Source organism: Cucumis melo, chromosome 7 (assembly GCF_025177605.1).
Source record: "Cucumis melo cultivar AY chromosome 7, USDA_Cmelo_AY_1.0, whole genome shotgun sequence".
Lineage (NCBI taxonomy): Eukaryota > Viridiplantae > Streptophyta > Magnoliopsida > Cucurbitales > Cucurbitaceae > Cucumis > Cucumis melo.
In genome coordinates, this window is record NC_066863.1 from 1260744 (window position 1) to 1274179 (window position 13436).

Below are 13436 nucleotides of genomic sequence, written 5' to 3' on the forward strand. Positions count from 1 at the left end.
TAGATATTTGGCATTCGTCTTGGGCTTTTTGGGGTTTGGATTCGATAGAACATTAATATATTGAGATATAAACATAACCGAACTACAAGAAAGACTAGGTAATTTGAAATTCACAATAGTGCTCAAATTACAAACCTCCACCAAGGAAAAGAACAAGCAAAATACATTGAAACAGTATACCAACAAAATAAAACCAAAATAAAGGCAAAGAATCCAGAACCGAGAGCAAGAAGGAAAAAAAAAAAAAAAAAAAGAACGGAGAAAACAAGGCAAACTAAAGATCAAGAATCTTCGGAACCAACAAAATAAGAACCCTAAAAAGCTTCAAAACGTGCTTTAACTGATTAGCTTTGATGACAAAAAGGGACTAAAACAGATCTTCAAAACGACTTGAAACCAATCAAAGGCTGAGAAGTATCTTTATTGTCCATTTTCTTAACTTCCCATCCAATCATCTGCTCCCATCTAAAGAATGGCTAGATGTCTTCGATCAAAGTAGTCAAATTTCAGAATTCCAACCAAAATTCAAGCTATGTATCTCTTAATTTTTTCATTTTCTGAAATCTTCAACAAAGAAAGTAGAAGTCCAATCTTAGACCTTAAACCAGAATTAATTTTGTCCATTTTTCAAACTCTTCGACCAAATTTCTACTTTGTAACCAAAAGAAGGATTAGACCTCTTCAATCTAAAAATTGAAGTCCAATCAAATACTTCAATTCAAAATTCCTTTATCTTTTCTCATCTTTCCTTCATCATTGAATACAGAACTATCACCAACAAATTGTGTTTTCCCTTCCAATATGTCACTTTAACAAATCAACCATAACTTCTCATCCAATCATCTTCACTTTCTTAATCGATAAAAAAGTCGTAATCTAGTCTCATATTTTAAACAAAAATTCACTAGGTGAAAAATTTATGTGTCAGAATTATTGGGCTTAGCTCATAGGGAGATTGATCGTAATTTGCTCCAATATTATTTCCTTGTATATCTCACACAAGTATTTATTTTCCCCTTTTGTATCTATTGAAAGCAATAAACACGAAACTCAGACTTACATAGAAACTTGAGTACCGGGAGAAAAAACCCCAAATTAGTGCGTTCTGCACCGCCTGACGGCCACATAGAATTGAGAAAAGCCTATTATTGTTAAGGCATCATGAATTTATGAAACCTTACATATGGGAAGAGATGATTCTTCCTATTCAAACCCGTAAACATAGAAGAATGCCATAAGAAAAGATAGGGTTCATTCGCATAGAATAGTTATTCACAACGAGAAAAGGATAAGAAGTTCAAGGAAGAAGAAAGCCTAGCCATAAGAAAAGATAGGGATCATGAAACTGAAACTGGACTTATGAGTTTTCAGTTACCTTTCTGCGTCTTTAAAGAGAGTGAAAGGTTTTCTATTATCAAGAATCAAAATAAGAAGAAAATAGAGGAAGACAGAGATAAGAGAGCTCAAGAGTAGGTGCGAAGCGACTTAACAGAAGTGCTGGAGCGGAGCGGTTTGAATTGAAAGGAAGAAAATCAGTGAACAAGGATAAAAAGAAGACAGAAAGAGCTCCTTCTACAGGAGCCTACTAAGTCCTCCTCCGCCTTCGCTTTTTCTCTTATTGATCTCTCTTCTACAGGAGCCTACTACTAATTGGAGGAATTGAATTTTGATGCTTCCGAACAACCTTAATTAAAAAACAACGCTTCCTTGGTCGTGTAGAACATGGATTAGCATTATTTCATTGCTACAAGTGATCCCCCATCCAGGATTGGAAGAAGTGCTATACGAGGACTTCGAGATCAAATAGAATATACTTCTTTCGAGACCTCGTGAGCCACTTATTTCTCCAAAACAAGAGAGAAAAGTGATTTTCCTCCTTTTTCCCAATAAGTCGACGACCTTACACCATTGGGATACTTCTTTGAAACTAGAGTACATATAGGATATACCAATGCTAAAACCTTTTCTCAAAAGATCTTCCAAACTGTTGGGGTCCTTGCTCCGTATGTTCTTCCCTGAAACCAATTGGTTTGGTAGTTTGAGAATTCTACTGATCCCAAGTACTTCATCTCCATCATTGCATATGGGAATATAGAAAGTCGAGAAGAAAAGGTATGACCAGAAGAATTGTGTGAAGTAAGTCAATTTATCCGATTGAGGCATTCTTTCTTTTTCTCAATCAAATTCCCTCTAGACAGAAATCCTTCCTGTATGAGTAGTAAAGAACTATAAAGAGTAGTGGTTGGTAGTTGACCAACGAAAAGCATGGGAGAAAAGAAAGATGTTGGCAAGGAAGCATCAAAATACAAATATGACGTTTTAGTGGAATCTTTTCTTTTAGTGGAATTAAGAGGTTCGACGGTATTGGGTAAGGTAGTGGGGAAACTAAAGACTAACGAAATCTAGATGAGAATCGGTACAATATGTCTCGAGAAAAAGAAGAAAGCCTAGAGATCGGCCAATTAAAGAAAACGGAGTGGCATAATACTATAAAGTCTCCCACTACACTAAAGGAATAAAAAGGCAACAGAATAAGAAGTTCAAGGTTTGAATAGAAATGATAAGTTTTATGATAATAGTAGAATAAGAGGATATTTTCGGAGAAGAAAGAGACAAAAGAAAAGAGCTCATTCATTTTGTTGTTTTCATTCTTGTTTCAAGAGAAGTCAGCTATCACCCATCATATTCAAAGAATCTTTCTGTCCTCACTTCTTCGTTCATTAGGCTTTCGTAGCTGTGGGTACCCTATATGAATTTCGTCATTCTTAGATCTTCTCGTCGGATCAATCATGAGAGAGAAGCAAGATCGGGCATGGCCCAGGATCAAGAGAGATAGCTATCTTTAGGTACTAAGAAGAGACTAAAACTTTTCTGCCTATTCCTCAACCTTGACGGTCTCAATTTCATTCCGAAACCTTCTACTTCTAAACAAAGAATGAAGTGAAAGAAGATGAGTAATCCCACGAGCGACCCTAGCTTAGACATTAGCTCTGGCGAACAAGACATATAGTGCTATCGAGCAGAATCATAATAGACAAGCAACTTGGAAGCGAAAGGGATACCTGCCTCTCGAAGTGGGCATAATAGACAAGCAACTTGGAAGCGAAAGGGATACCTGCCTCTCGAAGTGGGCTACCTAGCAGCGCTTCCCTTCTAACTTGGCCTTAACGGAAGCTTCCTCGTAAAGGGCTCGATTGGTGGCATGGTATCCACTTTAGTTCTTAGTTTTGAAAACCGATATAAGCTGGTCATATTCATTGATCCTCGTGTCGATTGAGTTCGTACGTCTGACTATTGTTCCACAATCTCTACATCTTAGCATGAAGTCGGACTACGCTTCGTGGGTTGAACTTTGAACTAGGTTAATAGAATAAACAATCGATATGGTATGATAAAAGAAGAAAGAATCCCATCACACAAAAAGAAGTATAAGAAGTTCGATTTCATAAATGTCATAATTGAAGTTCAATTTCTCGATAGTGGTTGCGAAGCATCTCTTTCTTCCTCTTCAACATCATCTCAAACTAGATTCCCAAAGAGTGAGGCCCCTAGAGTGGCCCTTCTTTTATATAGGTGCTTGCGAAGCTAGGCTTTCTTCTTTTCTCCTTGCTGGCAGAGTACAAACCAATCTCTTACGAGGAAGTGAATAAGACTAATTTCCAACTAGAAAGTAGATCTTGAAGCAAATTCTCCATCTTCAGAACCTACTAAAAGGAAGAAGACTCTAAACCAAAGGAAGATAATCAGTGGGGGCAAAAAGCATGAAAAGTGGAGATTTTGCCTGGATCTTACGTTCCCACTAGCCTAAACCCAAAACACACCTTTTCTTTTTTCTCGCCTATGACCCAAGAAAAGCATGTCTTTTTTTTGGAACAAACCCTGGCTAGACACCAAAGGGGAGATTCCCTGCGCCCGTTGAGGAAGAGACCATTGATGTTTCGGAACAAAGAGCTTATTTAATAAGAGGCCAAAAGGTTCCGAAATCACAACATCGAAAAAGAGGATTGTTGTGGCTGCTCTTCTTGTTTCAGTAGCGTGATTCCATTCATCTTATCATGCTTTGAGGAGATTGAACAAGGCCATTGGCCTAAACTTTTTCTTTATTTCATGGATTATGATAATAAATAGGGGATGAGAGAGGGGAAGGTATGACACAACTACCTAACAAAATAGGGTAAAACGGGTATAACCAAGTAAGCAATGCTCTACCCTATCTACCTCTTTTTTCTGAGTCTTCCAGGATTAGTTTCAACATTGTTGAAGAAGATAGAGTAGCTTTTAGTAGTTCTTGCACTTGTTCGATCAATTGGATCTCGCTACTATGATCAATAAGGCAATTGCAATATCAATACAAAGGCTTTTGACTTTCAATCCCTACCTACTAAGATGAAAGGAAGAAGAGGACCGGAGGCAAGTCAGCTAGGTGCGAAGCTTTAACCTACTTAAACCTACTCCCTATTTCAAGTCAAAAAAGAAATAACTTAGCTAACCTACTTAAAGTTAGATAGTCAGTCAGAGAAGAGGAGAAAGGAGGGAGCACAAATTAGACAAAAGCCCATGGCCTTAACCTACTTTTTGAATAAGGAAGAAGGGATGTTAAGGAGTGCAAAGAAAGAGCTATGAAAGATAGACTTTCTTCCTTTTAGTAGGTTTAGAAGGAGGAGAGGAAAAGGCAATTCATTCATGGATGAGAAATCGATGTGTGCATTTGCTTTACATATCTCTTTCGTAGAAAAAGGGTGTATGATCTCTTTAAATAAAGAACTAACGAAGTTCATTTGTAATTGAAAGAGGACGAAAGGCTCGACCCCACGTAGCAGTGTAGAGGGAAGAGGAAGCAATGGCTCGACCTACGGTTGACCTGATTTAGAAGGCAGCCCGGATAGGTCTGATTCCAGCATGAACTTGAATCAAAATAAAGAGGAGAACCTTGTTTTTTCCCGAGGTTCAGTCTCGACCTGCTGTTTTCTTTAAACCACAAACTCTCAAAATCGACAGTCTAAAGGGTCACACAGTAACGATGGACGGGAGGGGACAACCTACTACTTTAAGCAACATTCTCCTCTTTCTCGACATGAAAAAGGAAGAATCGACTTGAGAGAAAGTAGCTGTCGGTTCTTCAAGCAGATCGGTAAGAGCTCTTCGTTATTCATTCTTTTCATTTCAAGAATACGTGGACCCAAGCCGATCAATGAAATGACTCGACGTTTAGAACTTCACCTAGAATGAAATATGCGAAACCAGGACGGGGAGAAGGAGCTTTAGTCTGAAGTGTTAGATCGGAGCTTACGTTAAAAGGAAGAAGAAAAAAGGGCGCATGAGGTGCAATGGTTGAAGAAGAAGCAAATGAAGAACTGCTCTGTCTAAACTCCAGATTGGGAGGTACTCTCTTTTCAATCTACAATCGGCGGTGGGAATAAGAAAAGAGAAGATTTTGCCCAGGGGGTGGTGTAATTGAGCTTGACCCAGATTTGTATGCCCCATTTATTGACTTCCCCGTGAAAGCAAACCATAACCAACTTATCCACCGGTTCAGGAAACCCGCTGAAAAATGGAGTGTGAAATAGCTTTTTATTCCACTTCACATATAAAGATATAAGAAAGTTGGAGGAAAAAAGCTTATCCTTCGTCTGCAACCCTAAAAGTAATGCTCCTTCCACCCTTCTATGGGGGTAAAACATTGCAAACTAGTCTTTGAAATAATAAATGACTGAAAAACCACCAATAGAAACTTCCCAACTCTAAAGTCAGAAAAGGAGCGAAGCGAAGCGACTGAACAGAAGTGCTAGAGTTTTCTTTTTTTTCTTCCATTCGGACTGCACAAAGTGGGAGACTTGGAATTGAGACGGAAGACTCCTCTACACGGTAAATCAGACTCCTCATCCAAGTTCAAGTTCCATAAATCAGTCCTCCGAACCAAGAGAAATTGCATGAAAAAGTACGATTTTCACTTGTCGCATATTTCAGTCAGAGGCACGCACACGCTCCCCAAGAGGAACAGTGCAAATGCTCCCCACACAACACACGCAAAAAGGATCAATCGGCCGAACTCAGTCTCTTTAGCTTTAATTGGACACCCTAGCTTGATTTAGAAAGCTAGTCGTAGCCTATTAGTGCAGTATTCAGTTCCCGCGTAGGAAGGAGTTCAATGAGTAGCATATCGAGGGTAGCATAAGTGGAAGTCTCTCTTGAGTCAAGCAGATACGATTAGGAGTTCATTCTAACAAAAAGCACGTATCATCCGCCACAGTCTCTCTTTCTCCCCCATGTAGCAGTAGGACGAATTCAGAGATGTTTTCTTCGATTAGCACCGCGTAGTGGTCTAAGGCACCTCTTGAAACTCTCTTTTCTTTGATTTACTTGCGGTATCAAACACATTCATTTCTGTAGAAAGAGTTTCCTTTCATTCATAACTAATAAAAACACATTCCATCTCGCACGAGAAGAAAGACAAGATCAGTGTCGGAATAAACCCCAAATCAATCCCAATTTGAAATCAGAACATCACGGGAAGGCTATCATCATACAATAGGAGCAGCTCAAGCCGGAAGCCTCGGTCACAGAGGAGGCAGAAGCACCAGCTAGGTAGGCGGCCTACATTGAGAGGAGAAAGGCGAGACCCCACGAAGCTGTTTGAAGAGTAGTAGTGGGATCCATCAAAATGAAATTCTTCCATCAAAATGAAATTCTTCTTCTTTTTCTTCTTCTTTCATTCATTTAATAAGACTTGGCACATCTTTAGTGATTTGACGGTGCTGAGGTCATATCATCCTACATGCTAGAAAGAAAGGTCACCTCCGAAAGAGAAGTTCTAGCCTCAGCTCTCGCCTTGCAGCGAAGAGTCTGCTCTTTCAAGGTTGGAATATGTCGACAGAGGTTTAGGAGGATATTCAGTTTGTCTCAAAATAGGAAGCAACTCTTTCATTAGTTCAAGAAGTTATACCATCAAAGTACCATAAGAATCTAGTTCCATTCAAATCAGTTCAAGGATTTAGTGGTTTGATATTAGAGGAAGTAAAAGATCATAATATCTCAAGAGGAAAGCCCTAGCAAGAATGAAATTCCATAGGGAAGTATATAGGAAGTCTAGTATATAGGAAGAAAAGCTTAAAAAGGAACCGGCCGCTGCAGAGGAAGTGGGAAGCATTTACTCGGAAAACTACGCTATAATGTTGCGAAATAGATTGAGGAATAGGAATGAATAAGAGAACTCCTAATATCAGAATCAATAACTCTTCTGAATTAATGAATGTGGAAGCTTCTTTCCCTGATACAGTAGGATTGACATGAGACCAACCCCTTGTTTTGACTCCTTTCTTTTCTCCTTTTATCTTGTTCTTGATTTAATCCACTCATTAATATCATTATTCATTCTCGTCCCCTCATTCTCCATAAGTGCTCATCAAAGTTCTGTAAGACCTCTTATAATTAATACTTACAAAATGAGGGGTAAGAAGATAATTGGATGATTAGTTATTGGAGAAAAAAGGTGCTGAACAAGTAGTCTGCAGGAGGATCGTGTTATGGGGCCCACGGGAAGGAATTTGAGGAGTGCTATATATAGGATCATTTTGGTCTTTGTAGCTAGGTCATATTTTCTATTTCTGTTTGGTAGGTCATATTTTCTATTTCTGTTTGGTGTAAAGGCTGCTATAGCCTCTGAAATTTCCCAACTCAATGTGAAGGGCTGGTATGATCTTTTTGGTTGTTTGTTCTTGTTTTCCTTATCATCTTGTGACTGTTTTATGCTATTTTGGTTATATAAATATATAACTAGCAGAGTAGTGTCTCTGTTTCAGCCATTAGTTAGTGTTTTGAGGTGTTTTATTGTTAAGTGTCTTAACAAGTTCTCAAGAGGAAGCACACAAAGTTAAGACAACGAGTACAAGGAAAAGGGATAAAAAGCTTGATAGTATGGGAAAGGAGGTAGTGAGGCGAAAGGGCTCTACCTTTAATACGAGGAAGAGCCATCTGCCATTTCTTTTGATTTGTAGGATTTCTTCCCTTGAAAAATTAGATTAGTCTTTGTGGAAGCCTAACGCGCGGAGAAGAGGGCTAGTTGGCCCAGATCAAGTGCTAAGAACTGATTAATCAAACTAGAAGGAGAGAATGAAGGTCCAATTCAAAGGACGAGGTAAAATCTTAGCGGCTAAGCGACTCAAGGTCAGGGATTAGAAGGTTCGCATCCCTTTAAATATCAATTGGGTCTTAAGCCAAAGAGGTACTATGGAGAATTCCCTGTTCGAGCAGGTGGAGAAAATTCCTATTGTCCTCCTCCCGAAACCTGCTTTCCTACGAATAAAACCAAGCCTCTTAGACTTGTGACAAAGCCTATTAAAGAAAACGAAGGAAGTTCAAAAAGTCCAAGAAGCAGGAGTTTGAATGAGCACTTGGGTTGAACCATCGCATCTTTCATCTATTTAGATAAAGTAGAAGAAGCTCTCATCTCTGAACCCGTGGCGTTGCTTCAGTCCTTAACTTAGAATACCAATACAGCCCCAGCCAATCGTTGGTCCTCTCTTAGTTTTGATTCTGATGGTATTGTCGTCAATGCATGTTTTGGCACTGGGACTGGAAGAAGATCGACTGGTTAGCCTTCCTCTTCATGAGTCGAATTGGTTTATTAGTAAACTAATCTTCTTGTGATCATACTAGAACTTAGATTTCTCATAAGAAAATCAAGCCTTTCCAGTGACGAGAGGAGCTAAACCTCTCTATTAGCCTTTCTGCATCCCCTATCTTTCATACCTCGTCCTGGTCTGTCCTATTCTGGTTCCCGCTATTTCATCCTTATTTCATCTTACTTCTTCCAAAATGGCTTTAACCCTCAACGGATGAAAGGACCCAAGAATACTTCCTTCGCTCTTGGTCCTGAGGCCTATGATTTGATGGGGAATTTCCTGGTCTCTGATCTTCGACCTTTACCTATCTTTTCTTATAGCATTAAAAAGCACAGTTTGCAAGGTTTTGACCTAGTGCTTGATGAAATTGAATTTGGGGTTCAGGCTTCTAATAAAATAAGAAGAAGGAGCCAAGAGAAGACCTAAAAGTAATAATCCCATATTAAGATAATGGGTTTACCAAGCTAATTAGAGGAGAAGATATTTTATGATGCGAAGAATGAGAATGAAAAGTATCTATTCTCTTTATCTTGATCTTATGATCTCATACTTTAGACCATCTACACTTTAATCCAACGAACGACTTGGTGTCGTCAAACAAAAAGTTGTAGTCTCATCTCATACTTTAAACCATCTCTAATCTTATGTATCTCTTAATTTTTCCAATTTATGAACTCTTCAACCAATTTGGTACTTTGAAATCCAAAGAGTGGCTAGGGCCTCTTCAATCCAAATGTTGAAGTCCATCTCCAACCTTAAACCAAAATTCTCTTATCTTCAGTATCTTTTAAGTTGTCCATTTTTCGAACTCTTCAATTAAACTTTAGCCATAACAAAGTCCAATCACATACTTTAATACAAAATTCTCTTCTCATCTCTTATCATTACTCTTTTGATTTCATCATGGAATCCGTAATTATCAACACCAAATTTTTGTTCTCCCATTTACAACATATAATCTCTTACTTTCTCTTCCAACATCGATCACTATAACAAATCGTCCACATATCTAAGAAGTAACTTTATTTGTCTATTTTATTTACTTCGCATCCAATCATCTACACTTCATCCAAAGAATGACTAGGTGTCCAATCAAAAAGTTATAGCCCAATCTCAAACTTTAAACCAAAATTCTCTTAATTGTCCATTTCCAGAACTCTTCAACCAAACTTTTACATTATAATTCAAAGAATGGCCAGGCATCTTCAATCCAAATGTTGGATGTCCAATCTCGAACCTTAAACGCTTATCCTAAGCATCTTTTAATTTGTCCATTTTTTATGCTCTCCAACCAAACTTAGCTTTTCAATCCATAGAATGACTAGACCTCTTCAATCAAAATGTTGAAGTCCGATCACATACTTTAATCCAAAATTCACTTATTTTCATTTATTTGCCTTCATCGTGGAATACGTAACTATGGACAACAAACTTGTGTTTTCCCTTTTTCAATATATAATCTTTAACATCATGTTCCAATGACAATTACTTGACAAATCCTCCACAAGTCTTATTATTTGTCCATTTTCTTGACCTTGCATCCAATAATCAACTCTTTCATCCAAACAATGGCATGATGTCTTCACTTAGAAAGTAGTAGTCCAATCTCATACTTTAAACCCAAATTCTCCAATCCGATGCATCTCTTAATTTTTCCAATTTATGAACTCTCCAACCACTTTTGTTTTTTATATCCCAAAGAATGGCTAGGCCCCATTAAATACAAATGCAGAAGTCCAATCCCCAACCGTCGACCAAAATTCTCCAACCTTAAACCAAATTTATTGTATCCTTTGTATCTCGTAATATGTACTTTTATGAACTCTTCAACTAAATAATTGCTTTTTAACCCAAAGAGCGTTTAGACCTCCCAAATCAAAAAGTTGAAATAAAATTACATACTTCAATCCAAAATTCTCTTATCCTTTCTTATCTTCCTTCATCATGGAATACATGACTATCAACAACAAATTTATGTTTTGTCCCTTTCAATATATAGTCCACTAGCCTTCTAAAGACCTTTATTCGTCCATTTTCCTAGCTTTGCATCCAATTATCTACCTTTTAATTCAAAGAACGGCTTAGTGTTGTCCATTAAAAAGTTGTAGTCCCATCTCATACTTTACACCAACAATCTATAATCTTGTGTATCTCTCAAGGTGTGTTTGGGGTGCAAATTTGAGGGAAGGGGAGTAAAGTTGGTTATTTTAGCCCACTCCACGTTTGGGGCATGGATTAAGTGAAAGGGGGATTACTTCCTGCTACACTATTCCACTCTCAAAGTCGGGTGCATCTTGGGACCACCATTAATTTTGTTTTTCTGGGGTCAATCTCGATCAAGATCGACCTCGAGATCTCTTCCCAAATTTAAATAACTCTTTAAAGGAAATTTCTCGATCTCTCTCAGGAACATCTCTGGGCAACCTTAGCTCAAGATCATACTACATAATGCTTATGTTCTTTAGCTCGAGGCAACTTTGGCCCAGGATCAACTACATTATGCTTATGTTCTTTAGCTCAAGGCTATCTCGGACCAAAGCCCCAAGCTAAAGAAGATAAGGTAATGTAGTATGATCCTAGGCCGAAGTTGGCCCGAGATAGCCTCGAGCTAAAGAAGATAAGAAAATGTAGTATGATCCCGGGCTAAAGTTGGCCTGAGATGGCCCCGAGAAAAACCGATAAATTTCCTTCAAATAGTTTTATATTTTTGGGAAGAATCTTGAGGTCGATCTCAGTTGAGATTGACCACGAGAAAAACAAAAATTTTCAGTTGTTCCGAGATGCATTCAACCGAGAGAATGGAACAGTGCGTGACAGGGATTTCAACGTAAAATAAGGAGGAGTAGAATAACACTAATCCCCCTTTTTCTTAATCCATGCCTCAAACGTGGGGTTGGACTAAAATATCCCACTCCAACTCCCCCACAAGTTTGACCTCAAATGCAAATGATAACATAAACTATAATAGTCTGCACCTCAAACGCAGACTATTATAAGTCACTCCTCGCCCCAAATGCCCCCTTAATTTTTCCAATTTATGAACTCCTCAACCAATTTTGTACTTTGTATAATCCAAACAATGGCCGAAAGATGAAGATACTCCTTTCTTAAAAGTCAAGGTATCCAACCTAAAATACTTGAGGTGCAAACTTCTTGCGAAGATAGTAATATTTCTTACTCTTTAAATAAAAAAGGCTTGAATCTTGCCTGCATATGATCAGAAGACGGATCAGCAAAAGCAGGAGAGGATCTCTTCGGTAAAATAGGTGGTTGCAAGGAGAGTAGTTGTGCAATTTCATAAGTTAACTTAGAATCCCTTGAAAAGAAGAATTGATCTAAATAGGTGCTACAAGCGTATTGATCTAAATCGAAGTCTTTATTCCCTTGAAAAGAAGAATTACCGGTCTCTCAGAATAAGGAGAAGGAGGAAGAAGGTCCTACCTTTTAGTTTTCTAGCTGTGGGTTAGCTCTTCCTTACGGGTACGGGGGAATGGCCCACTGAGAGGTTCATGAGGTAAGGCATGGGTTCGTGGACCATCTTCAATCTTTGTCTTCTCTCTGGTATGGAGAGAGGGGTGGGTTCTCTTGGTTGAGTGACAGAGGTTAATGGGTAGGGCGTAAAGGTAGAGGTCTAGCTGGGGGAAAAGGTAAAAAGGCATAGGGAATGGGTGAGGTGAAGGTAAGAGCAGGATTTCTAACCTAGGGTTATGCTTATTCTTTGGGCTTTTAATGGGTTCGGTAGAGGGGGAATGACTTAGGATGTGGGTACAGGGGTTGGGTCCTTCCCCCATAGCAAGAGAAAGAGAGGAGTTAGGTTCTTAAGTGCTTGGTTCTTGTCTTCTTTTGTCCGGGCACACTCTTCCAATCTTCTGCATTGCTGAGAGGGTTAGCTCTTCAGGTACGGGCACAATAGGACGTCTGAGTTCTTGGGTTCTTTAGTGCACAGGGAAGACTGCACTGCCCATGGAGCGGTCGACTGCTCGAGCGTAGTTAGGTATGAGGGTTCCTTAAGGACAAGGGGCGGTGTTGTGGGTTAGGTAGACGGGGAAGGTAGTGGTACCCTACACTTTTCTTTAACCCAAAATTTCTAACCTAGGGTTCTAGAACTCACTCTACTCAATTAGATCGAGCCTCGCCAATGGCTGATTTGGCCTTCCTTGAAATGCCACAATGAAATAGAGGGCTTTTTTAGTCACAGAAAAAGAGTAAGTTGCCCGCCTGTTCGAGCACCAAGGACCTAAAAGCTGTGGGGCTGGGGTCAAACTGACCTACCTTCCCCTATCTTTTATGGCAGGAAAAGGAGTAGAGGTAGAAAAAGAGTAAGTTGCCCGCCTGTTCGAGCACCAAGGACCTAAAAGCTGTGGGGCTGGGGTCAAACTGACCTACCTTCCCCTATCTTTTATGGCAGGAAAAGGAGTAGAGGTAAAGGTCCTTATTTCTTTCTTTCCATCAGACTGCAAATGAGAAATGATTCCAAATTCAAAAGACGAATGCCTTACCCATGAATGCACAAAAAAGGAAGTCAGGATGGTAGAAAGGGTTACCCATGAATGCACAAAGAAGGAAGTCGGGATGGTAGAAAGGGTGAACTTCTCAAGTTTTTCCTATATGAAAGAAATACTGAGAATTGACTTCTGTAATTATCGCTACATGGATTTTGGGAATTTATTTGATGACTGATCAGCCAAGGCCTAGCGCTCCATGGGAGTAGAGCATTTTCGCCTCCACGACTTTCTCCTGGAACGATTGATTCCTTTTCAGCTACCAACACAACCCCCCCCCCCCCCCCCCATTGATTCCCCCAATTCGACCCGT

General features: G+C 39.2%; 1 protein-coding gene across 1 annotated transcript; it reads right to left on the reverse strand.

The window, feature by feature from the left end:
- Positions 1 to 275: 275 nt before the first annotated feature.
- Positions 276 to 13371, reverse strand: LOC127150325 (putative ATP synthase protein YMF19). The gene has a single exon (XM_051087835.1). It carries the CDS (start codon positions 2161 to 2163, stop codon positions 1690 to 1692), a length of 474 nt encoding a protein of 157 aa, XP_050943792.1. The 5' UTR covers positions 2164 to 13371; the 3' UTR covers positions 276 to 1689.
- Between the last annotated feature and the right edge of the window lie 65 nt (positions 13372 to 13436).